Here is a 26,700-nt window from a genome sequence, read left to right on the forward strand (position 1 = left end):
GCTTCCTAGGGGGAAATAATAATAAGATAAACAAAATAAAGGGAAAGAAAGAAGAAAATTGGATTTTGATAAGTGGAAGCAGGAGTCAGAGTGGTAAATGTAATAAAAAGAAAAATTCCAGATTTTTGAGAACTGTTCAAGGACTGTATGAGCATGGAAGGAGGGGAGAAGGAAAAAGAGAGAAACCTAAAAATATATAGTATAAAATGACATTTAAGATATGCATTGCTGGGGCGCCTGGGTGGCACAGCGGTTAAGCGTCTGCCTTCAGCTCAGGGCGTGATCCCGGCGTTCTGGGATCGAGCCCCACATCAGGCTCCTCCACTATGAGCCTGCTTCTTCCTCTCCCACTCCCCCTGCTTGTGTTCCCTCTCTCGCTGGCTGTCTCTATCTCTGTCAAATAAATAAATAAAATCTTTAAAAAAAAAAAAAGATATGCATTGCTACATCACTGTGGTAACACAGGACATGGGTATATTCATATATTCACTGGCTTTGGATCTAAATTTTATTTCTTCCACACTCGAACCCTACTAATTAAACAGTGGAAATATAACACCACTGAATCTCAATCTACCCATTTCAAAAGATATATTGTTAAAATGATCAACTTAAGGGGCACCTGGGTGGCTCAATTTGTTAAACATCTGCCTTCAACTCAAGTCATGATCCCGGGCTCCTGGCGTTGAGTCCTGCATTGGGCTCCCTGCTCTGCGGGGACCCTGCATCTCCCTCTGCTTCTGCCTCTCTGTGTGTGTCTCTCTCTCATGAATAAATAAGTAAAATCCTGAAAAAAATGGTCAACTTATCCTACCTACTTCAGAGTGCTATGAGTCACAAATGATATAATATGTTTAAACTTCATCCCCAAATTGCCAAAGTCACTACAAATGTATTCTATTAGCAAGAGAACAAGAATTGGGAGGCCATCTTGATCTCTTCTATATATCAGGTGGGAGCCATGCCTGGCACACGTCAGCTTCACAACCCTTGCCTGGGGAAGCAGAGGATCAGGAGTGAAGAGAGGAGCCCTGGAAGGGAATGCCATTTCTACCTCCTCTGAGAGCAAGCCCCAGACACAGGCAGGGTCTCTCTGATGGGGAAAATCTAACAGGAGGCAGCTGAGCAGGACTGGAACTGCAGTTAGGTAATAGAAAATCACAACTGGATACAAAAATACTATTCGAACCCCTCCAAGGGAAAAAAAAAAGTGTTTCCAAAAGTATGAAAATATCATTCAGATCTGGGGTCACAGTTTTATTAAAACCCCCTTCCTTGGTACCCTACCCCCACTCCAATACTATTTCTCCTCCATCACAGTCTCTGGTCAAAATAATTCATTGTATCATGGGTGAGGTTTGTTTTCTTTTAATAGGATTGATGGGGCACACACATCATCATACAATTATTCATGAGATCCAGAGTATCCTAGAAATTACTCCAACCCAACCCACTGCATAAGCAATAAGATCAGTGTGATGCAGTACTGGTGGACAAGACTGTGAGATATAAATTCCCTTGTTGGTAATGTGATATTATAACATATCTCCTTGAATGCCAAATAATTTGGTGGGAAAAAGCCGTAGGGTATTTGAGTATAGGTAGAGGAAATGGAAAAAAGTTCCCAAACTGATATGCAATTTATGTTATATAATGAACCTAAAGAATGATAAATATGGAAGTACTTAAACTCCTAATGAAAAAATGTTTCTAATCCCACAAAATAACACTTTAACAGAGGCCTTGGTGCATGTACACAGATTTAGCTACAATGGACTGCATGGTTTGAAGGACCCCAGAAAGACCTGACCCTTACCTTTCATAATTCAGAGGGGTGAGAACCTTAGAATCCTTCACCCTTCATGTAAAGGAGAAGACTGGTTCACTTTATTTACAATTCCTTTTTGCCAGCCTATATCCAACATCAGAGTGACTCAGCCAACCCTACGCTCTCCTCATAGTTTGTGCAAGACCCTATCATTTGTTCTTATTTTACTCGTCCCCTGAATGGTTTTACTTTTACCTCCCAAGAGTAAGGACAATTTCTTTTTCAGTGTTACCCAACAGAATGCCAGGGGAGGAGGTTAAGTGATAAGAAAACATGGCAACATTGAACTGTGCATAGTAGCAGGAGAATGTGTACCTGGATTGTTATATTGAAAATGGAAAAATAAAACAGAAAAGAGATGCAAAAACTTTAAATATAAGTCTTCATCACCCTCAGGCTATTGCAAGCAGAACAATCAAATTTTCATTTTGTCTAATGGCGGGTATGACTCTCACATACCTATGTGGAAGTGTTCCTTCTCCTCTTAAGGTTATGTCTTCCCAAAGTTAAGAATCCTACAAATATGAAGATGTATAGAGGGACGTAATAGGATTATATGGCAGGATCCATACCTCCCTCATCAAATGACTGTTTAGAGATCATGAAGACTAACTAAATTTATTACCAGGGTATCATCTTTTAAGTCTATAATTAAAGCAAACTATAGCCAGAAACTCAGAATGGGCATGGCACACAGAACCAAGGAGATGAATTTGAGTCCCTTTTTGTGCTGGGCTCTGTTAGTTATCTGGGCATATTGCTATAGTTAAATTGTCATATGGCAGTCTATGTGGTTATTAAAAAACAAAACAAAACAAAGGAAGAAACTTACACATACAAATTTGGGGACAAAATTGTCAAAAAGTAGTTTACTAAGTAATTCCTTCTCTTTAGTTTCTGTGAAGCAGGAACAATTCTATTAAATATAAACCTTGAAAAAAACAAACATATATAAACAAACCATATTTCCCCAGTCCTGTATACTGCTTAAAGTGATAGGAATGTCCTAGAACCATGTCACAAAGAAAAAAAACAGATGAATTCATTTGGTTCTGGATGACCTGCTAGGACTCACCAGTTTCACCTAGGAGAGGCAAATTATTGTGAATTCATGTGTCTTGAGTCATACCTAATTTTTACCCTAATTTTACAGATCACTAAAAGAAAGCTGTAGGAATATAAGACAAAAGATGACAGCACACCAAAATGGCACCATCTCCATTGAGGTTTCAGAGTTCCTCCTGAATTGTTTTGTCAGGTCGCCCAGTTGGAAGTTCTGGTTGTCCCTGCCCCTCAGCCTCCTCTTTCTACTGGCCATGGGAGCCAATGGTGTTCTCCTGGTCACCATCCGGCTGGAGGTCTCTCTGCATGAGCCCATGTACTACCTACTCAGCATCCTCTCCCTACTTGACATGGTGCTCTGCCTCACCGTTATCCCCAAGGTCCTGGTCATCTTCTGGTTTGACATCAAGTCCATCAACTTCTATGCCTGCTTCCTCCAAATGTACATCATGAATTGCTTCCTTGGCATGGAGTCCTGCACTTTCATGGTCATGGCCTATGACCGCTATGTGGCTATCTGCCACCCACTGAGGTACTCATCCATCATCACTGACCAATTTGTAGCCAAGGCCGCCATTTTTATTTTGGCCAGGAATGTACTTCTTACTATGTTCATTCCCATCCTCTCTTCCCGGCTCCATTATTGTGGAAAAAATATAATTGAGAACTGTATCTGTGCCAACCTCTCTGTGTCCAAGCTCTCCTGTGATAACATTGCCCTTAACAGAATTTACCAGTTAATTGTGGCCTGGACTCTTCTGGGCTCCGACCTCATCCTCATCTTCCTCTCCTATACCTTCATCCTAAGAGCCGTTCTTAGACTCAAGGCAAAAGGGGCAGCTGCCAAAGCTCTGAGCACATGTGGCTCTCACTTCATTCTCATCCTCTTCTTCAGCACCATCCTGCTGGTTTTTGTTTTTACCCACATTGCCAAGAAGAAAGTTTCCCCCGATATCCCCATCTTACTTAATGTCCTACACCATGTAATTCCTGCAGCTCTCAACCCCATTGTCTATGGGGTACGAACCCAGGAGATTAAAGTGGGGATTAGGAAATTACTGAGGAGGGTGGGAGAGAGCAGCAACTAATCGTGTTCTAGCTTGACTCTTCTCAACCATGAACACCCAAATCACAGTCGAAAGGCAGGGACATGGGGATAAAATTACAGTCCTAATCCTCTCTCTGGACATGCCTGAAGATATGAACTGCATGGTTTCCCTCTTACCCACAGTCATAACACACCTTTTACCTTCCATCAATTTCAGGAAGCGACTAAGGATACAGACGTAAAATTCTCATCATGGTACCCAGACCAGGGGCTATGAAAGTTCATGAGCCGAGCATCACACTTCATTGTCTGCCCCTGATTAAATACCATTTAGAGTCAGTGTGATGGAAAATCCATACTCACTTTAAGATGTGTGGCTGATGGGAAGTATCAGAACTTAAAGACAGTGCATGACTTTGGAGAAGTAAAACGAGATTAAAAAGCAACTGCTAAAAACTGTTGAAAATGACCATTGCGCTTTAATCTTTCCCTCAGGCACTCAAACATATTTATTGAAAGTTATTTTATGTCCGGCACAGAGCTAGAAAATGGGACTCTAACATACATAAATCTTGATCCCATTACTCTAAAGCCTAGGGGAAAAGCCAAAAACATGTAAAAATCAATGTAAGAAGAGTTAGATTAAAACACATAAAGAAGCCCAGAAGAGAGAGGAATTTGTTTCTGTAGGTGGGATTCCTTTATGTATCTGACCTCCTCCTTCAGTCCCTCAGTCAGAACTGCCTCCCTCACAGCTTCTCAAAAACATGAACCACATTCCCGTCTCTGGGAATTTTGGCTTGTTGTTCCTCTGGCCACATAGCTCCTTCCCTCAGGTCCGTTGTGTCTCCCCGACCACAGTATTTAAAAATAGTACCCAACAATATTCCCCCAAAGCACAGATGATGTCCTAACACCTTGTCTGTTTCCCTGTTTTGCACATTAATCCCTATCTACTGACTGTACATTTTGCTTTTATTTGTTTAGTCAGCCCTACCTTTACTAAAATTTAAGCAGAAGGGCAAGAACTTTTGCCTGATGTGTTCACTGTTGTATTTGCAGTGCCCAAACAGTGCTAGTGGTATGGTAGAGACCATAAATGTTTAGAAGTTAATGACTGAATACACATTGAATCAATGATTGAATGTATGCTATTTTCTAGGAATATAATTCAAGCATGGTCCTTGTCCTCTGGGTTTTCATACTACTTATCAAGAGTGAGGGAGACCATACTTCGTGCAATATTCCATGGTCTGAGGATTGTACGGACTATTGCCAGGGGACAAATGGGGGCTTAGAGGTAAGACCAGAAGTGCATTTTTAGGGACTTTGGTTGAATACATCTGAGGCATCCAAGTTATAGTGTATAGTAAACCATTGCACGGATAAGTTCAGCCCTCAAATAAGATATATACTTGGGAACTCACTACATATCATTATTGAAACAATGGGAAAACAGATGGAAGGACCTAGAGAAAGAATATGAAATAAGAACAGAAGAAAATCCAGCAAACAGTCCTGAAAAGCCCCCATATCATTCTTACCTTCTGGTTTGTAGAGTGTAGCTTGGAGAGAACTCAAAGTAGTAGTGGTCAGGAAAAGGAAGGAAAAATAAAAGAGTCACAGAATAAAAAAAACTTCAACATGAACTGTGTTCACTCAAGAGGCCACGGTCACCTTATTAAAGGCCCCCTGTAGAGTGTGGAGGGGCCCTATCTGTATAAGCAACTTAATGTGTAAAACGCATTGCAAAATAGATGGGCTCATGTGTGCCCATTATAAAAATATGGGTTTATCAATGAATGTTATAAACAGAGAAGAAATTGTACATATTTATTTATTATCCGCTCAGTGCACATAAGGTCGTTGTTGTGTCAAAACACCATCTCTTGACAAAAGAAGGGATGTAAAATATATTTGAAAAAACAATAGCTTTGAGTTTCCAATCTGACAAAAATTATAAACCCAGAATTACAAGACCTCAATGAAACCCAAGAATAAGAAACATGAAGAAAAGTATACTAAGGTACATCATAACCCAATTGTTCAGAAGTAATGACAGAGAAAAAATTGTAAAAGCCAGAGAAAAATGACACATTACAAACCAAGGGAATAAATTAAGGGGCACCTCAGTGGCTCAGTCAATTGTGTGTCTGCCTTCAGCTCAGGTCATGATCCCAGGACGGTGGGATCAAGCATGGCACTGGGCTCCCTGATCACTGGAGATCCTCCTTCTCCCTCTCCCTCTGTCTCTCCCCTCCACCTGTGCACTCTCTCTCCCTCTCTCTCTCTCTCTCTTTCAAATAAATAAAATCTTTAAAAAAACAAGAGACTAAATTAAGCATGACAGCAGATTTCTTACAAAAACAATGCAAGTGAGAAAACATAGAGCATTATCTTTAAAGTACTGAAACAGAAAAAATTTAATGTACAATTCTATCTCCCTCAAATGCTTTTCAAAAGCAGATATGTGTTTTTTAATATACAAAAAGAGAAATAATGTTCACCATCATACTCATACTACAAACAATGTTTGAAAAGTTTCAACAGAAAGAAGAAAAATAATATCTGATATAAATACAGACCTAGAAAAAGGTCTAAACACCATCAGAATTTGTTGCTACATGGGTCAATTGTAAGATTTTAAAATTATTTATAGTTATCTAAAAATTATTGTCTGTAACAAAAATAATAACAATGCAGAATGTGGCTTCTAAAATGTATGACAATAATAGCACAAAACAGAAAGGCAGAACTGGAACTGCACCATGGCAAACCATTACATTACATGTGAAATGATGTGTTACTACTTGAAGGTAGACTGGGATTGTTTAGAGATCATACTATAATCTCTAAAGTAAGCCCCCAAAATTCAATAGTTAATACTCATAAGAGAAAAGATAAGATGGAATTTTAAAAATACACACAGGTAATCTAAAAGAAAAAAAAATGAAGGGAAAAGAAACAGAACAAATGCCCAAATGACTGATTTAAAGTGAACTACAGAGGATGTGGAGAAAGGGGAACATTTTTCACTATTGGTGGGAATGCAAGCTGGTGCAACCACTCTGGAAAACCGTATGGAGGCTTCTCAATATGTTAACAATAGAGCTACCCTATGACCCAGCAATTGCACTACTGGGTATTTACCCCAAAGATACAGATGTAGTGAAATGAAGAGGCACCTGCACCACAATATTCATAGCAGCAATGTCCACAATAGCCAAACTGTGGAAGGAGCCAAGATGCCCTTCAGCAGATGAATGGATAAAGAAGATGTGGTTCATATATACAATGGAATATTACTCAGCCATCAGAATGGATGAATACCCACCATTTGCATCGAACTGGTTGGAACTGGAGGGTATTATGCTAAGTGAAATAAGTCAAGCAGAGAAAGACAATTATGGTTTCACTCATATATGGAACATAAGAAATAGCACAGAGGACCATAGGGGAAGGGAGGGAAAAATGAAGGGGGAGAAATCAGAGAGGGAGACAAACCATGAGGGACTCTGGACTCCAGGAAACCATCTGAGGGTTTCAGAGGTGAGGGGGGTGAGGGGTTGGGCTTGCCGGGTGATGGTTGTTAAGGAGGGCACGTGCTGGGATGAGCACTGGGTGTTATATGCAACTAATGAATCATTGAACACTACATCAAAAGCTAATGATGTACTATATAGTGGCTAACTGAACATAATATTAATTAATTAATTAAACCAAACTCTATCAATAAATCACATTACTATAAAGGAACTAATTACTCAATTAACAAGCAGAGCTTGTCAAATTGGGGGTGGGGGAGTCTCAACAACACACACCTGAAATATAAAGACAAATAGATTAAAAGTAAAGGCATAGAAATATATACCACATCAACACTAATCAAAAGAAAACTACAATGGCTACATTAACAGAAAAGATGAGTTTCTAAGCCAAGATGAACAATAGAATGTACATTCTTTCAAGTGCACACTGAACTTTTATAAAAAAAAATCATATTCTGGGTCATAAAATAAATCCCCATGCACATAAAAGAACTCATACAAAGTATATTCTCTGACCACAGTGGAATTAAATTAGATATCAGTATCAAACATTTAAAACTAAACAATATGCTACAAGGGGGTAGATATAAGGAGGCTTTCCTAAAGTGGTAGAAGTATTCTGTATTCTAATTACAATGCTGGTTGTGAATCAGTATAAGTCTTAATACTCCTAACAGTACATCAAAAAATTCAATTTTACTCTGTTAATTTTAGGTGCTAAGAATTTAAAAAATGTAACAAATGCTCAAAAAAATGTATCCACATGCAAAAAATAAATGTATAAATAACCCACGAGACAAAGAAGAAATCACAATGAAAAGTAGAAAGTATTTTGAACTCAGAAAAAAATTAAAATACATCAAAATTTTTGAAATGCTGCTAATCCAATATAGTTGATGCTTGAACAACATCGTCAAAACTCCACATATAACTTTCGACCCTCCAAAAACAACTAACAGACCACTATTCTCTGGAAGCCTTACCAATAATTTAGATAGGTGATTAATTCATATTTTGTATCTTATATGTACTATATACTATATTCTTACAACAAAATAAGCTTGAGAAAAGAAAATGCTAAAAAATTATAAGGGAGGGAAATATATATATATACACAATACTGTACTGTATTGATTAAAAAAAAAAAAAAAGTCCAGCAGTGCCTGGGTTGCTCAGTTAGTTAAATGGATGCCTTTGGCTCAGGTCATGATCCCAGAGTCCTGGGATTGAGCCTCATGTTGTGCTCCCTCCTCAGCAGGGAGTCTGCTTGTCCCTTTCCCTTTGCCCCTCCCTCCCATCCATGCTCTCTCTGAATAAATAAATAAATAAATAAATAAATAAATAAATAAAATCCTTAAAAAAAATAGTCCATGTATAATTGAACCCACAGAGTTCAAGCCTGTGTTATTAAGGATCAGCTGTACTTAAAGAAAAATATATACCATTAAAGCCTTTATTAAAAATACAAGGTCTCGGGGCACCTGGTGGCTCAGCTGATTAAGCATCCAATTCATGATTTTGGCTGAGGTCATGATCGCAGGGTTGTGAGATTGAGCCCCACGTAAGGCTCCATGCAAGGCATGGAGCCTGCTTAAGATTCGCTCTCTTCCTCTCTCTCTGTCTCTCCCTGCCTCTCTCTCTAAAAAAATAACAAAAGAATGAAGGAACAAAAGAAAGGAAAAAAAGGAGAAAGAAAGAAACAAGGTCTCAAATCCATGACCAACTTCTACCATTAAAAGGAAAAAAAGAAAAACACAAGAATAAATTAAACCAAAATAAAGAAAAGAATAAATATCAGAAATCAATGAAATTAGAAACAAACACAATAGAGCAAATCATTAAAACCACAATATTTTACTTTCAGAAGAGTGAAAATATTATGATTCTAAGATTAAGCCAAACAAATTAGGGAAAGACAGAGAGGGAGGAGGGGTAAAGAGAGGAGGAGAGGGGGAGAATGGAGGGAGAGGGAAAGAAGACACAACTTATCAGTATTAGGAATGAGATAGATAGGTTACATCACTAGAGATCCTATACATATTAAAAAGATAGTAATGGATTATTATGTACATCTTTATGCTAACAAACATGTCAGTTGAGATGAAGTAAAGACATTCTTTGAAACACAAAACCTACCAAAGCTCACTTGAGAAGAAATGATCACCTAAACTGATCTATATCGATTAAAGACTTAAATTAGTAGTTAAAAACCTTTGCAAAAACAAACAAAGAAACAAAAACAAAAAAACTCCAGGCCTATGCCTCTGTCTACTTCTTTCTTCATTTCTCTTCTGTACAAAATGACAAAATAGAGTTCACCTCAAAATAAATAACAGGAAGTAATATACACTGCCAGGGATTTAATCAATATGGATATAAGTAAGATGTGTGAACTACAATTTAAAATAATGATTATAAAGATAATAGCTCAGCTTCAAAAAAGCATAGGAGACACTAGAGTATCCGTTACTGTAGAAATAAAAGAACTAAAATCTACTCAGGCCAAAATTAAGATGCTTTTACAGATATGCAGTCCCAAGCAGAGGCCATAAAAATGAGGGTGAAGGAAGCAGAAGAGTGAATCAGTGGTGTAAAAGATAAAATGATGGAAAATAATGAAGCTGAGAAGAAAAGGGAAAGAAAACTAGTGGATCATGAGGTAAACTTAGGGAACTCAGCAATTCCATGAAATGAAATAATATCCACATTGTAGGAGTCCAAGAAGATGAAGAGTGGGAAAAAGAGGCAGAAGGTTTCTTTTAACAAATTAAGGCTAAGAACTTCCCTAATCTGGGGAAGAAAACAGGCATTCAAGTCCAGGAAGCACAGAGAATGCCCCTCAATATAAACAAAAACAGGTCAACACCTCGACATATTATAGTGAAACTTGCAAATTAAAAGAAAAAGAGAAAATCCTGAAAGAAGCTCAGGACAAGAGGTCCTTAACCTACAAGGGTAGACATATAAGGCTGGCAGCAGACCTGTCCACAGAGACCTAGCAGACCAGAAAGGAAAGGCATAATATATTCAACAAGTTAGATGGGGAAAATATGCAGCCAAGAATGCTTTATCCAGCAAGGCTGTTATTCAGAATAGAAGGAGAGATAGCGTTTCCAGGACAAACAAAAACTAAAGGAACTTGTGAACACTAAACCAGCCCTGCAAAAAATATTAAAGGGAATCCTTTGAGTGGCGAGAGAGCCCCAAAGTAACAAGGATCAAAAAGGAACAGAGACAATCTACAGGACAGCAACTTTATAGGTAATACAATGGCACTAAATAAATATTTTGCAATAGCTACTCAATGTAAATGGGCTAAATGCTCCAATCAAAAGACACAGTGTATCAGATTGGATAAAAAAGCAAGACCCATCCACATGCTATCTACAAGAGACCTATTTTACACCCAGACACCTTCTGATTGAAAGTGAGGGGGTGAAAACAATTGATCATGTTAATGGACATCAAAAGAAAGCTGGGGTAGCAAATCCTCATTTCAGACAAATTAGATTTTAAGTCAAAGACTGTAGTAAGCAATGAAGAAGGACACTATATTATACTTAAAGGGTCTATTCAACAAGATGATCCAACAATTATAAATATTTATGTTCCTAACTTGGGAGCAGCCAGTTATATCCGCCAATTAATAACCAAAGTAAAAAATAAAAGCGCATTGATGATAATAGAATAATAGTAAGGGACTTCAACACCCCACTCACAGCAACAGACAGATCAACTAAGCAAAGATCAACAAAGAAATGAGGGCTTTGAATGACACATTGGACCAGATGGACTTCACAGATTTTATCAGAGCATTCCATACTAAAGCAACAGAATACACATTCTTCTCAATTGCACATGGAACATTCTCCAGAATAGATCACATAATGGGTCACAAACTAGGTCTCAATCAATACCAAAAGACTGGGATTATTCCCTGCATATTTTCAGATCACAATGCTTTGAAACTCAGTCACAAGAGGAAATTTGGAAGGAACTCAAACATATGGAGGTTAAAGAGCATCCTACTAAAGAATGAAAGGGTCAACCAGGAAATTAAAGAATTTTAAAAATTCATAGAAACTAATGAAAATGAAAATACAACTGCTCAAAGCTTTGGGATACAGCAAAGGTGGTCCTAAGAGGGAAGTACATAGCAATACAAGCCTCTCTCAAAAATTAGAAAAATCTCAAATGTACAAGCTAACCTTATACTTAAAGGAGCTGGAGAAAGAACAGCAAATAAAGCCTAAACCAAGCAGAAGAAGAGAAATAATAAAGATTAGAGCAGAAATCAATGAAATAGAAACTAGAAGAGTAGAATAGATCAACAAAACCAGAAGCTGGTTCTTTGCAAGAATTAATAAGATCGGGGCGCCTGGGTGGCACAGCGGTTGGGCGTCTGCCTTCAGCTCAGGGCGTGATCCTGGCGTTATGGGATCGAGCCCCACATCAGGCTCTTCCGCTGTGAGCCTGCTTCTTCCTCTCCCACTCCCCCTGCTTGTGTTCCCTCTCTCGCTGGCTGTCTCTATCTCTGTCGAATAAATAAAGTCTTTAAAAAAAAAAAAAAAGAATTAACAAGATCGATAAACCTCTGGCCAGACATATCCAAAAGGAAACTCAAAGGACCCATGTTAATAAAATCATGAACGAAAGGGGAGAGATCATGACCAATATCAAGGAAATACAGATAATTGTTAGAACATATTATGAGCAATTACATGCCAACAAATTAGTCAAGCCGAAAGAAATGGATGCATTCCTGGAAACTTATAAACTACCAAGACTGAATCAGGAAGAGGTAGAAAATCTGAGCGGACCCATAACCAGCAAAGAAATTGAATCAGTAATCAGAAGTCTCCCCAAAAGAGTCCAGGGCCAGAGGGTTTCCCAGGGGAATTCATCTAAACATTTAAAGAAGAATTAATACCTATTCTTCTGAAACTGTTCCAAAAAAACAGAAATGGAAGGAAAACTTCCAAACTCATTCTATGAGGCCAGCATTACCTTGATCCCAAAACCAAAGACCCCACTAAAAAGGAGAACTACAGACCAATATCACTGATGAACATGGATGCAAAAGTTCTCACCCAGATACTAGCTAATAGTATGTTGCTAAGAGTACCTTAAAAGTACTATTCACCATGACCAAGTGGGACATATTCCTGGGCTGCAGGGGTGGTTCAAAATCTGCAAATCAATCAATGTGATATGCCACATTGATTTTAAAAAAAAAGAAAGAACCATATGATCCGTTCAATAGATGTAGAAAAAGCATTTGACAAAACACAGCATCCTTTCTTGATAAAAAGCCTCCACCAGGTAGGGATAGAGAAAGACCCACAGTAAATCTCACCCTCAATGGGGAAAAACAGAGCTTTTCCCCTAAGGTCAGGAACAGGATAGGGATGTCCACTCTCACAACTGTTGTTTAACATAACACTAGAAGTCCTAGCTTCAGCAATCAGACAATAAAAAGAAATAAAAGGCTTCCAAATCTGTAAAGAAGAAGTCAAACTTTCACTCTACACAGACAACATGATATTCTATGTAGAAAATCCAAAGACTCCACCAAAAAATTGCTAGAACCTATGATACACGAATTCAGCACAGTTGCAGGATATAAAATCAATGCACAGAAGTCAGTTGCATTTCTATGCACTAACAATGAAGCAACAGGGATAAATATTAAGGAATCAATTCCATTTACAATTGCACCAAAAAAAACATAAGAAACCTAGGAATAAACCTAACCAAAGAGGGAAAGGATCTATACTCTAGAAACTACAGAACACATGAAAGAAATTGAGGAAGACACAAAGAAATGGAAAAATATTCCATGCTCATGGATTGGAAGAACAAATATTGTTAAAATGTCTATGCTACCCAAGGCAACCTCACATTCAATGCAATCCCTATCAAAATACCATCAGCATTTTTCACAGACCTGGAAAAATCCTAAAATTTGTATCACACCAGAAAAGACTCTAAAGATCCAAAGGAATATTGAAAAAGAAAACCACAGCTGGAGGCATCACAATTCTGGACTTCACGCTGTTTTACAAAGCTATAATCATCAAGACAGCATGGTACTGGAACAAAAACAGACATGTGGACCAATGGAACAGACTAGAGAACCCAGAAATGGACCCTCAACTCGATGGTCAACTAATCTTTGACAAGCAGGAAAGAGTATTCAGTGGAAAAAGACAGTCTCTTTAATAAATGGTGTTGGGAAAATTGGACAGCCACATGCAGAAGAATGAAACTGGACCACTTTCTTAGACTCTACACAAAAAATAACTCAAAATGGATGAAAGACCTAAATATGAGACAGGAATCCATCAAAATCCTACAGGAGAACACAGGCAGCAACCTTTCTGACCCTGGCCACAGAAACTTCTTGCAGGATATGTCTCCAAAGGCAAGGTAAACAAAAGCAAAAATGAACTATTGAGACTTAATTAGGATAAAAAGCTTTTGAACAACAAAGGAAACAGTCAACAAAACTAACAGGCAACCTACGAAATAGGATAAGATATTAACAAATGACATATAAGATAAAGGGCTAGTATCCAAAATCTATAAAGAACTTATCAAACTTATCACCCAAAAAATAATCCAGTCAAGAAATGGTCAGGAGACATGAACAGACATTTCTCCAAAGAAGCCATGCAAATGACCAACAGACACATGACAAATGCTTAATATCACTTGGCATCAGAGAAATACAAATCAAAACCACAATACGATACCACCCTACACCAGTCAGAATGGCTAAAACTAACAAGTCAGGAAACAACAGATGTTGGTGAGGATGTGGAGAAAGGGGAATCCTCTTACAGGTGGGAATGCAAACTGATGCAGCCACTCTGGAAGACAGAATGCAGGTGCCTCAAATAGTTAAAAATAGAGCTACGTATTACCCAGTAACTGCAGTATTAGGTATTTATCCAAAGGATACAAAGATAGTGATTGGAAGGGGCACATACACCCCAATGTTTATAGCAGCAATGTCCACAATAGCCAAAATATGGAAAGAGCCCAGATGTCCACCAACAGATGGATGGAGAAAGAAGTGTGGTATATATATATGGAATGGAATACTACTTGGAATAAAATGGAATACTACTCAGCCATCAAAAAGAATAAAATCTTGGGGCACCTGGTGGCTCAGCATTAAGCGTCTGCCTTCTGCCCAGGGCATGATCCTAGGGTTCTAGGAGCCTGCTTCTTCCTCTCCCACTCCCCCTGATTGTGTTCCCTCTCTTGCTGGCTGTCTCTCTCTCTGTCAAATAAATAAAATCTTAAAAAAAAAAAAAAAGAATGAAATCTTGCCATTTGCAATGGCATGGATAGAACTAGAGGGTATTATGCTAAGCGAAATAAGTCAGAGAAAGACAAGTACCATGTGATTTTACTCCTATGTGGAATTTAAAAAACAAAACAGATGAACATAGGGGAAAGAAAGGGAAAATAAGATAAAAACCGAGAGGGAAGCTAACCATAAAAGACTCTTAACTATAGGAAACAAGCAGGATTGCTGGAGTGGAGGTTGGAAGGAGGATGGGGTAACTGGGTGATGGACATTAAGGAGGGCACTTGATGTAATGAGCACTGGGCATTATATGCAACTGATGAATCACTAAATTCTACCCCCAAAACTAATAATACACTACATGTTATCTAAATTGAATTTCAATTAAAAACTGGGAAAAAAAGAGAAAGAAAAACAGAGTTTGACTTGATCACATTGAAAGATGTCCATTGAATACTGGACAGCAGACACTAAAATGGAGAGCTATATAACAGATTAGAGGAGATACTAGCAATATCTAGCCAACAATGGGGCTCTAATATTTAAATATGTAGGGATGGACACCTGGATGGCTCAGTCCATAGAGCATAGGACTCTTGATCTTTGGGTCATCATTTTGAGGATACATTGGATGAAGAGATTACTTAAACCAAAACATTAATAAGAAAAAACATAATAATAATAAAATAAAATATGCATGGAGATTTTGCAAATATGCAAGAAAAAACAAACATTAAGAAAAAGCAGGTAAAGGATGTCAACACATAAGTCACAGCTTGAAAACCACAAATGGTTAATCAGTATATGAACAATGTTCACTTATCAGGAGAAAATCAAATTTAAAATAATAAAATACTACTTTACATACATCTAGGTTTTAAAAAAACATCAAATGGTATAAGGAATGTGAAAAATAAACTTTAGGAATTTCCAGTGATATTTTTAAATATTTTAGAGAGAAATTTGATAATTCCTAGTAAAAATAAATATTTTTATGTTTTAACTGAAAAAAAAAATCCTCCATATCTACCTGTTTTAGGTCGACAAAGAGAAGCACACAAGGATATTGACAGCAACATTATTTTTAGTGACAATTAATTACAGGTCACTTGAGTGTTGCCTACCTACATAAAGAGAGAATTGTACATAATGGGAACTGAGCAACAGCCAAAAAGAATGAAGTGGACTTTCACAGAACAACATGGAAAGATGTTTAAGATTTAGAGTGAAAACAAAGAATAATATCAGATCAGGGTGGCTGGGTGGCTCAGTCCGTTAGCTGTCTGACTTGATTTCAGCTCAGATCATGATCTCAGGATCCTGAGATCCAGCCTTATTGCTGTCAATATCCTTGAATGCTTCTCTTATTGACACCCAGTGTGGAGCCTGCTCAAGGTCTTCTCTCTCCCTCTGGCCCTCCCCTCCCCACTCCACTCCACCCCACACCACCACCCACTCTCTTGTGTGCACTCCCACAAAAAAAAAAAAAATCAGATTTACAACCCAAGGACATTTGTATAAATTTAATTTCCAAGCTCTTCTCCCATAAGCACATGTAACTAAATAAGCATATTTAAGATTAACTAGAAAGACATAATTTAAGAACTCTAGAGTTTTCACTTTTCTGAAGGAAGCAGAAATAGGAGCAATACTGAGATACACAGAAGAAAGAAAAGTAAAAACACAGCAAAAGAAGTGCTTTCAAGAGACAGATGACAATGGTACACCATAGGAAATATATTGAATGGTATTGTAATAGCTTTGTATGGTGACACGATGGCAGGTATACTTGTGGTGACTACAGGATAATGTACAGATTTGTTGAACCACTATGTTACACACTGGAAACTAATGGAACATTTCGTGTCAATTACACACAAAAATTAATGAAAATAAATAAATAAACTAACTAACTAACCAATTGTGCTTGGTCCCTTTACTTGAGGGGGTGTGAGGAATTCACATAAAATTCAAAATGATAGTAAAAAATAGAGGAACAAGTCATGTTTCCTAAATACAGGTGTATATACAATCCATTTAAAACATCTTTCACTACAGCAAATTTTCTATGGGATTTTTTTCTCTGAAAAACAGATTGCATTTACTCAGGAATATTTTTTTAAGGCTCTCTTGCATTATTATCATTATGATGCCATCATAAAAGTCATAATAAGTTAACATCAATCCTTTCAATAGAATGGTTTGGGAGTTACTTATCTAAGAATTATGTGCAGGAAGCCCGTAAGAACTGAGTGAGCTTATGGGACCTGTGGAAGGCACCGACTATGCATGTACAAAGGAGTGTGAACATGGATGGGTGAATGTAAACACCCCTACACCCAGGAGATTAACTGCCTACAGAACACACAGTCAATCTTGGGCTGAATTACAAGAGCTCCTTGCTTTTAGAGAGAAAGAAAATCATTTTCTTCTCATACCTGCCTGCCTTGTGTTCCAGGAGGACTTTTCGGGCCCAAAGAATTAGGGATGGAGAGTTCCCAGAGGACAAAGTCCCTGAGGCTCTGCAGTTATAACTACCACAGATACTTCAGGAACTAACCAGAGCTCCAACGTCAGTGGACCCCGTGCTTCACATCCTCTGTAAGTGAGTCTGGGTAGAGGGTAGCTGAGAGGCAGCTATACCAATATCAGCCAGAACATGGGAGGCAGGGAGAAGGGGACCTTTCTCTTCAGTCAGATCTGTGCTCCTTTCCATTCCTGAGTCAGTAATGATGAATTAGTCTCACAAAGGAGTAATAGAGACTGCATCCGGTCTCAGGTCAGGAGGCACATGTGAGAACCTGTGCTCTGAGGCCTTCTCTTTTACAATCCTTTTTGCCTTTTACACTGGAGGAGATAATGCTAAGTGAAATAAGTCAAGCAGAGAAAGACATTTATCATATGGTTTCTCCCATCTATGGAACATAAGAACTAGGAAGATCGGTAGGGGAAGAAAGGGATAAAGAAAGGGGGGGGTAATCAGAAGGGGGAATGAAACATGAGAGACTACGGATTATGAGAAACAAACTGAGGGCCTCAGAGGGGAGGGGGTTGGGGGAATGGGATAGACCAGTGATGGGTACTAAGGAGGGCACGTATTGCATGGTGCACTGGGTGTTATATGCAACTGATGAATCATCGAACTTTACGTCGGAAACCGGGGATGTACTGTATGGTGACTAACATAATATAATAAAAAAACATTAAAAAAAACAATCCTTTTTGCCTTTTAGGATCTTTTGCTGGGTGGTGCCAGAAATGCAGAGAAGCAGGGATTTGTCCATAGGAGATTAATGGGCAGACAGGGTTGGAGAAGTACACCATCTGGACATTCAACTAGAAAACACAGGGTTTTCAGCTATGAAAATGAAAATTTAGGAGATCTGGGGCAAAGAATCTGTCCACAAATGCTTGAATCATGGTGTAGGAATTAAATTTAATCTATAACTTCAGAAATTGAGGACACAGACCACAGTTGAGGGTCAGTGAGAGTCAGAAAGTAGTTCCTCAGATTTCAGCTCAATCTAAAGAATTTCTAAAAGCTACTACCACCAAAAACACAAAATAATGCACAGGTCATAGGATCATACAGGTATCTCTCCGTGGTTGGTCAGCTCAGTGATGTCTGAAACGATATTTGGGAGAGATTACTCACAAATCTGTGTGTGTTTATAGAGTTAGGCAGTCCTTAACGACCCCTCCACTTCTTCAAACAGGGCTTCCATACTGCTATGCTGGGGTCCTGTCCTGCAGCCTGGGAAGAAGCTTGTCCAGCAGGGTCTCTGCTTTTGTCATTGCCCTTCAACTTCCTAGGCTTCTTCATCCTGTCCCTACCTGGAACCAGTAGTCATTAGCTCTAGGTCCTCAGCCTAGTGATGCTATTGCCTAGCTCTGATTGCAATCCAAGATTGAAAGAGGAGGAGAAGAAGGACATACACAGTCTCAGACGCTTTACTTCTAGGGCTGAATAGGTATTTCAAAGCTTATTGGATGAACTGTAGATTAAAGAACATGTAGGAACATTCCAGAGAAAAGAGGAGAAAGAAAGAGTCAGTGAGTGGAAGGAACAGATAAAATAATCCCCTGAAGTTGTACTCAGAAATGTTATCCTGGTGCTAGAAATAATTATCCCAAAGTTCTTCAGGAGACAAAGAGAACATACTTCTTGCTCTATACTTCCCCATGGACACTAATGTCTGAATTCCCATTTCTTCCATGTGGCTGTACCCTCCAGATTTTCACTCCTTCCATTCAATGAATCCCTAATTCTTTCTAAGAATACTCTGAAACCCCTGAAGTAGAAAAACTTCTTGGAAATGGTAAGGTTTGGGTAGCTGACTTGTAAGGCCTAAATGTCAAAATTTTGCAATGAGTAGGATCAGAAGATGCAATGAGCAAAGATAAAGGACAAAACCTAAACAATGAAATTGGTTTTTAGGGGAGTATTTCAATTTGGCAGCCTGAGGTCGTACATGTTGTGGGTCATTGCAGCAAGGTCTGGGTTGAGCAAGAAGTATTACTTTATGCTTCAAACTTAAAAGTGAATGTATCTAATGAAAAAAATTGTCAGATAGGCAGAGTTAAATGAATATAGTGCCTAAGACAGGAGAAGCTCCTTTGGTCAACGACTGGATGTTATTTTTCTATAGGTTTTTTTCCTGCAATTGCAGTATCTCCAATACTTTGTGGGCCACTCCACCAAGGCAAAGCAAAGACCTACTAGACAGAAACTGGATCATTATATTGAAGATGCAAAGAAAAATAGAAAGAGGATAAGAACTTTAAAGGTAGTCTTCATCACCCTTACACTATTACAATCAGAACAATCAACTTCATCTTCTTCAATGACAGGTATCACTCTCACATACCTATGGGCAATTTCTTAAGTTCCTTTTAATATTGTTTCTTTCAGAAGTCAAGAATACTAAAAATATGAAGATGCATAAGGGAAGGAGCAATTATTTGCCAGAATCTATACTTACTGAATTAAACTTTTTAGACAAAATGAAAATTGAATAACTTTATTTTCAGAGTATCATTTTTTAAAGTTTAATTAAACCAAACTCAATTTGAAAACTCAGAATGGGGGTGGCATGGAGAACGAGGGACATGTATCTATCTGAGTCCCTATTTGTGCCAGGTTCCACTACTTATCTGTGCATATTGTTACAGGTAAATGATCACATGGTGGTCTGTGTGGTCATTAAAAAAAAACAAAAAGGAAGAAACTTATAAGTACAAGTTTAGAGACTCACCTCTCACAAAGGAGTTCTTAAGCAATTTTTTCTTCTCTTTACAGTCTCCAAAAACATAACAGTTCTATTAAAAATAAAACTTGAACGAATCAAACATGTAAAAATAAACCATATTTCCTAAGTCCTCTATACACCTTAAAGTGATAGGAATGTCTCTGTAGCAGAGCACAAAGGATAGACAGATGGATTCACATGCTTTGGATGACCTGCTAGTATTCACAAATTTCACCTAAATGAAGCAAATTGTCTAAATTCATGTGTCTTCAGTCACGAGCTAATTTTTATCCTAATTTTACAGATCGCTAAAAGAAAGCTGTAGATATATGACAAAATATGACAGCACACCAAAATGGCAACATCTCCATTGAGGTTTCAGACTTCCTCTTGAATTGTTTTGTCAGGTCCCCCAGCTGGAAGTTCTGGTTGTCCCTGCCCCTCAGCCTCCTCTTCCTCCTGGCCATGGGAGCCAATAGTATTCTCCTTATCACCATTCGGCTGGAGGCCTCTCTGCATGAGCCCATGTACTACCTACTCAGCCTCCTCTCCCTCCTGGACATTGTTGTCTGCCTCACCGTCATTCCCAAGGTCCTGGCCATCTTTTGGTTCAACCTCAAGTCCATCAGCTTCTATGCCTGCTTCCTCCAGATGTTCATCATGAACTGCTTCCTTTCTATGGAGTCCTGTACATTCATGGTCATGGCCTATGACCGCTATGTGGCTATCTGCCACCCACTGAGGTACCCATCCCTCATCACGGACCAATTTGTGGCCAAGGCCGCCATTTTTATTTTGGCCAGAAATGGTATTTTAACAGTGCCTATCCCCATTCTATCATCCCGACTCAATTATTGTGGGAGAAATGTTATTGAGAACTGCATCTGCGCCAATATGTCTGTCTCCAGGCTCTCCTGTGATGATGTCACCATCAATCGCCTCTACCAGTTTGCTGTAGGCTGGACACTGCTAGGATCCGATCTCATCCTCATCTTCCTCTCCTACAGCCTCATCCTTCAAGCTGTGCTGAGACTCAAGGCAGAGGGTGCTGTGGCCAAGGCCCTAAGCACATGTGGTTCTCACTTCATCCTTATCCTCTTCTTCAGCACCATTCTTCTGGTCTTTGTGCTCACTCTTGTGGTGAAGGAGAAAGTCTCCCCTGATGTGCCAGTCTTGCTCAATGTTCTCCACCATGTCATCTTCTCAGCCCTCAACCCCATTGTTTATGGAGTGCGAACCCAGGAGATCAAGCAAGGAATCCAGAGATTACTAAAGAAAGTGTGGTAGTAAGGACAACTGGATCTCTGCATTCCTAATATAGGATGAGTTTTGAATCAATAATGACAGAGTAGGTTGAAATTCATATCTATGAGTTATAATTCAAACTGTATAAATTGGATATTGTGTCTTCTTTAATAAAACTTAAGTTTCATTGTAGTTCCCTTTACTCTAACTTCTCCTTGAACAATATCCTTGACCTCTTCTGTTTTTTCCCATATACACGATCCTATTTTAACAAAATACTGGGGTCCTCGAGGCAGGTTTTAAAGTGAGAAATTAATGGTTTGGAATATATAGCGTTAATATGTCATGCCTTTACAATCATGAATATACAATTGTGGATATTTCTGGGTAGAGTTGTGTAAAGTGTAGTGCATTCTTATTCTTATTTTCACAGAAGGGAGCATATTGAAGCCAAAGACATGGGAGTAAAATTTCAATCCTGGAGGACAACAGAGGCAACAACCTCTACGACATCGGCCAAAGCAACCTTTTTCATGACACATCTCCAAAGGCAAGAGAAACAAAAGATAAAATGAACATGTGGGACTACATCAAGATAAAAAGCTTCTGCACGGCCAAGGAAACAATCAAAAAAACTAAGAGGCAGCCCACGGAATGGGAGAATATATTTGAAAATGATGCTACAGATAAAAGACTGGTATCCAAGATCTACAAAGAACTTCTCAAACTCAATACGCGAGAAACAAATAAACAAATCATAAAATGGGCAGAAGATATGAACAGACACTTTTCCAATGAGGACATACAAATGGCTAACAGACACATGAAAAAATGTCCAAAATCATTAGCCATCAGGGAAATTCAAATCAAAACCACACTAAGATACCACCTTATGCCAGTTAGAATGGCAAAAATCAACAAGGCAGAAAACAGCAATTGCTGGAGAGGATGTGGAGAAAGGGGATCCCTCCTACATTGTTGGTGGGAATGCAAGTTGGTACAGCCACTCTGGAAAATAGTGTCGAGGTCCCTTAAAAAGTTAAAAATTGAGCTACCCTATGACCCAGCCATTGCACTACTGGGTATTTACCCCAAAGATACAGACGTAGTGAAAAGAAGGGCCATATGCACCCCAATGTTCATAACAGCATTGTCCACAATAGCTAAATCGTGGAAGGAACCGAGATGCCCTTCAACAGATGACTGGATTAAGAAGCTGTGGTCCATATATACAATGGAATATTACTCAGCTATCAGAAAGAACGAGTTCTCAACATTTGCTGCAACATGGATGGCACTGGAGGAGATAATGCTAACTGAAATAAGTCAAGCAGAGAAAGACAATTATCACATGATTTCTCTCATCTATGGAACATAAGAACTAGGATGATCAGTAGGGGAAGAAAGGGATAAAGAAAGGGGGATAATCAGAAGGGGGAGTGAAGCATGGGAGACTATGGACTCTGAGAAACAAACTGAGGGCTTCTGGGGGGGGGGGGATAGACTGGTGATGGGTAGTAAGGAGGGCACATATTGCATGGTGCACTGGGTATTATACGCAATTAATGAATCATCGAACCTTGCATCAGAAACCAGGGATGTACTGTATGGTGACTAACATAATGTAATAAAAAAACATTAAAAAAAAATTTCAATCCTAAATGATGGTATGTTACTATTGGTGTGTAATTGGGTCTGCAATTGGGTGATCACTCAAAATGAGCATTGCAGGAAGAGAGGGGTTTTGCATGGATTTCTCATTCATGCAACAAGTCATGTGTTTCACTATATTTAAGAGACTCCTAAATTCTCCTCCCCAATGGATTTATGCTTTGGACATTTATCTTTTGAATCCAAGCTGTCATAATTTATGGTATGCACACATAGTTCTGCTAATGAGTCAAAGATTGCAAAATTATACTATGTGATCCAGTAATAATAATTAAAAGTTTTGAAAACATACCATCTAAATATCTAAACATTTTTTTCATATTAACTGGATAGTTTCTAAGCATACTTTGCATCCTGGGAACTTTGTTAGCTATTAAACACAAAAATAGATTGAATATTTTGCTGTGAGAGCTCAAAGTTTGGTTAGGGAGAATATAAATATGCGTTCCAGGAATATATTATTCTTGATGGGAGAGAATGAAGAATGGAATAAGGCACCCGTAGGCAGTAGGATACCTGGCAAAATAAGAAAGCACTAGATAGAGGGTAAAGGTCTGAATTGTAAGTCTTGCACAACTACCAAAAAAGGGGTGGATTCTTGGGAACAAATGAGGTGGTCTGATTGTGTTTCATGTTACTCATCTGCTACCCCTGAGAACAGTGAACAATTTGTTCTAGAAGATCCTTTCTAAATGTTAGCTCGTGTGCTTCATAACAACTTAGAAATGTGTTTCCTTGTTTTGACCATGGAAGAAAAATCTCTCAATACTCTAATACCAATATTCTCTCCAAAATATGGGTTTTTCAGCCTTGACTGATTCATCCTTGTACTACTTAACCTTTCATTCAGCAAACTCTGTCCATTTCTTTGTCTTCTCTATCTCACAGTGAAGAACAATAAATGGATATTTTATTCCTCTGCTCCTAGATATCACTGTCTGCTACTATTTTAAGAATACTACATCAAAAACTAAGGATATACTGTATGGTGACTAACATACCATAATAAAAAATTATTATAAAAAAAGAATAAACATGTACTCACATAATTAAGAAGTGATAGTTAAAAGCACATAGTCAACATTTTACTTGGAATAATATATTTCTCAAAAGTGAAAAAAGAACGTTGGGGCATCTGGTGTGCTCAGTCAGTTAAATATCTGCCTTCAGCTCAGGTCATGGTCCCAGGGTCCCAGGATCAAGCCCTGTGTCAGGCTCCACCTTAGCAGGGAGTCAGCTTCTCCCTCTCCCTTTCACACTACCCCTCCCCATGCTCGTGCTCTCTCTATCAAATAACTAAATAAAATCTTTTAAAAAATAAAAATAGAATGTCCAGATCCAATGAGGTTCATACCATAGATGTGCTTTTCTTTGTTACTTCAAAAAGAATTCTCCAATATCTCATTCTCTCACATATTTCAACATAAGATTAAATGACTTGGTTTAAATGCAGGTAATACCAACAGGAAGGTCTTACAAGTAGGAAGATATAATATGCTAAGGTAAATTTAAGCTATAATCTCTTAGGGAAGATTAAAAGTCTACCAGTTTTAACACTATCATATATTAACATCTACTCATCAAGGGACCAAAAACCTTCAGGACTGACTTCTACCATGGTCACATTATACAACAAACCCAAATCTCCCCAGTTAACTGTTAGAAAACGAACAGGGAATGCCCCAAAAGGGCTACATCAGGGGATTTAAAGCGTGTACCACCCAAGACTGAGAAAATCTGACACAAGTCTTCTCTTCCAAATAGACTGGTAAGATCTTTGTATTTAAAACATATATTTTTGAAAGCTTTGCACTGACGTGTTGATATGCAACTTTTACACATTTATGGCTCCCATCAAAGCAGTATTAACACAAAAAAGCAGTATTGACAGGTTCATTTCGTAAACAAGGGGAACAGATTAGCGATGGCCTTATCCCAAAAATAACTGATACTAATAAGAATCTCCTCCAGAACAATGCTGTTCAATGTGAGCCACACAATTTTAAACGTTTTAGTAGTCACGTTAAAATATAAAAAGTTAAATTGATCCTAATAATGTACCTTACTGAATCCAATATATCTAAAACATTATAATTCCACCACATAATCAATATAGGAAAATTTAATAATAACATATTTTACATTCTTTTTCTGCACTAGGCCATCGAAATACAGTGTGTATTTTATATTTACAACATATTTCAGTCAGGACAATCACACTGCAGGTGCCCAGTAGCCACGTGTGGCTAGTAGGTGCTACACGGGTCGGATCCGCACTAGGTCTATGGCTTCAAAGGCAAATGAAAAATGGGTAGGAGAGCAATTGAATTGAGAAAAATTTATCCTTCCTGGAAAAGAGCTAAAGCCAAATTCTTTCTAAATGGCTGTGATTTTTCTCTTTCTTATGTTTTTCCACATGGAGAAAAGAAAGATGGATAAAAAGAAAATGGATAATAACGTCTTTGTCCTAAAATGCTACATGACGTGAGTGCTTATATCCCAGCACCAATGTGAGAAGAGTAAAATAAGAGAACGCTCATTTTTTGGCTTCTTACAACACACAGCCCTCAAATCCTACAGCGACAGATTTTAAATAGAGCCATGTATAAACCTTGGAAGTCACAGAACCTAAGGAAAGATGTAAATAGAGACTTTACTCATGATAAGGCAGGAATATTAGTGCTAGGGGAAGCACTGGATGTTAGTGTCAACGGTTGCTCAAAAGGTAGAAGATAACAATCATATTTTGTAATTCTTTAAATTTTTCTCAACAGTATTTACATTTACAAATGAATATTTTAAGTTAGTTATTTTGTGCTCTATTATTTTAATAAAATATATTTTATATGAAATGCTTAATATTAAAAGTGTTGTAATTATTCAATAAAATATTAGAGTAGGAAACAGGTCTCTTCAAACTAGACAGCCATACCCAGAAAATCTTAAAGCTCAGATTTTATTGGGGAGACTTTTCAGTTTACTCACACATTACCCATATTTGGACCCTTCCTTCAATGACCTGAGAAAGTGAAACAGATATCTGAGACACAACTGACACTGGATACTGGGCCAAGAGAACAATGTAGAGCACATATAGAGAATGGTCATGACCCTTTAGGCCCACAATTAACATCATATTATCTGCAAAAGATGCATTTACACCTAATACAGACAAATCCTTGCTATGGTGCTAGGGTTGCAGTAGAGAGCAAGATAGGCAAGGTCCATGTTTCTAAGTGCAAAGGGTCTGTACCTGGGTGAGACAGGGGTCCAAGAAGCAAGGAGAAATATCAATATGTAGGAAGAACATAGCCAAGGAGAAGCCAAGGTCGAGCTCTAAGAAGGTGACCACTTGGCAGAAAGTCAGGACCCAAAGCTAGAATAGGATTTCAAAGCCTAGACAGAATATTGCAACAGGAACTTCAGTTTGAGCCAAAGAAGTAACACGATTGTATAAACTGAAGATATTGGGACTAAAAAACAGCAGGCCCTTCATTAAAAACAGGCACAATCCAGAGGAAATGTATCACAGTGTAATCTAATAGAAATGATAGCTCAATACTAAGCCCTCGCATTCCAAAATATTAATCAAATAATTACGTTATTACTCTAGCATGCCTAGATTAGGTGTCACATGGGGGAAAACTGAGACAATTCACAGAACTGTGAATCTTTCTGCATCTGGTAGAACCCAGGAAAAGAGTAGCAATCTAACTCCAGGACTTCGGACA

General features: G+C 38.3%; 2 protein-coding genes across 2 annotated transcripts; both read left to right on the forward strand.

Moving 5' to 3' along the window:
* Positions 1–3,018: 3,018 nt before the first annotated feature.
* Positions 3,019–3,978, forward strand: LOC130544524 (olfactory receptor 56A3-like). The gene has a single exon (XM_057316630.1). It carries the CDS (start codon positions 3,019–3,021, stop codon positions 3,976–3,978), a length of 960 nt encoding a protein of 319 aa, XP_057172613.1.
* A 16,414-nt stretch (positions 3,979–20,392) lies between these two features.
* Positions 20,393–21,340, forward strand: LOC130544595 (olfactory receptor 56A3-like). Its single transcript, XM_057316911.1, has one exon. It carries the CDS (start codon positions 20,393–20,395, stop codon positions 21,338–21,340), a length of 948 nt encoding a protein of 315 aa, XP_057172894.1.
* The last annotated feature ends 5,360 nt before the right edge of the window (positions 21,341–26,700 follow it).

This window comes from Ursus arctos, unplaced genomic scaffold, assembly GCF_023065955.2.
Source record: "Ursus arctos isolate Adak ecotype North America unplaced genomic scaffold, UrsArc2.0 scaffold_22, whole genome shotgun sequence".
In the NCBI taxonomy this organism is placed as follows: domain Eukaryota; kingdom Metazoa; phylum Chordata; class Mammalia; order Carnivora; family Ursidae; genus Ursus; species Ursus arctos.

Coding starts and splice junctions, on each gene's coding strand:
- LOC130544595 (XM_057316911.1), top strand. CDS start 20,393: ATGACAGCACACCAAAATGGCAACATCTCCATTGAGGTTTCAGACTTC.
- LOC130544524 (XM_057316630.1), top strand. CDS start 3,019: ATGACAGCACACCAAAATGGCACCATCTCCATTGAGGTTTCAGAGTTC.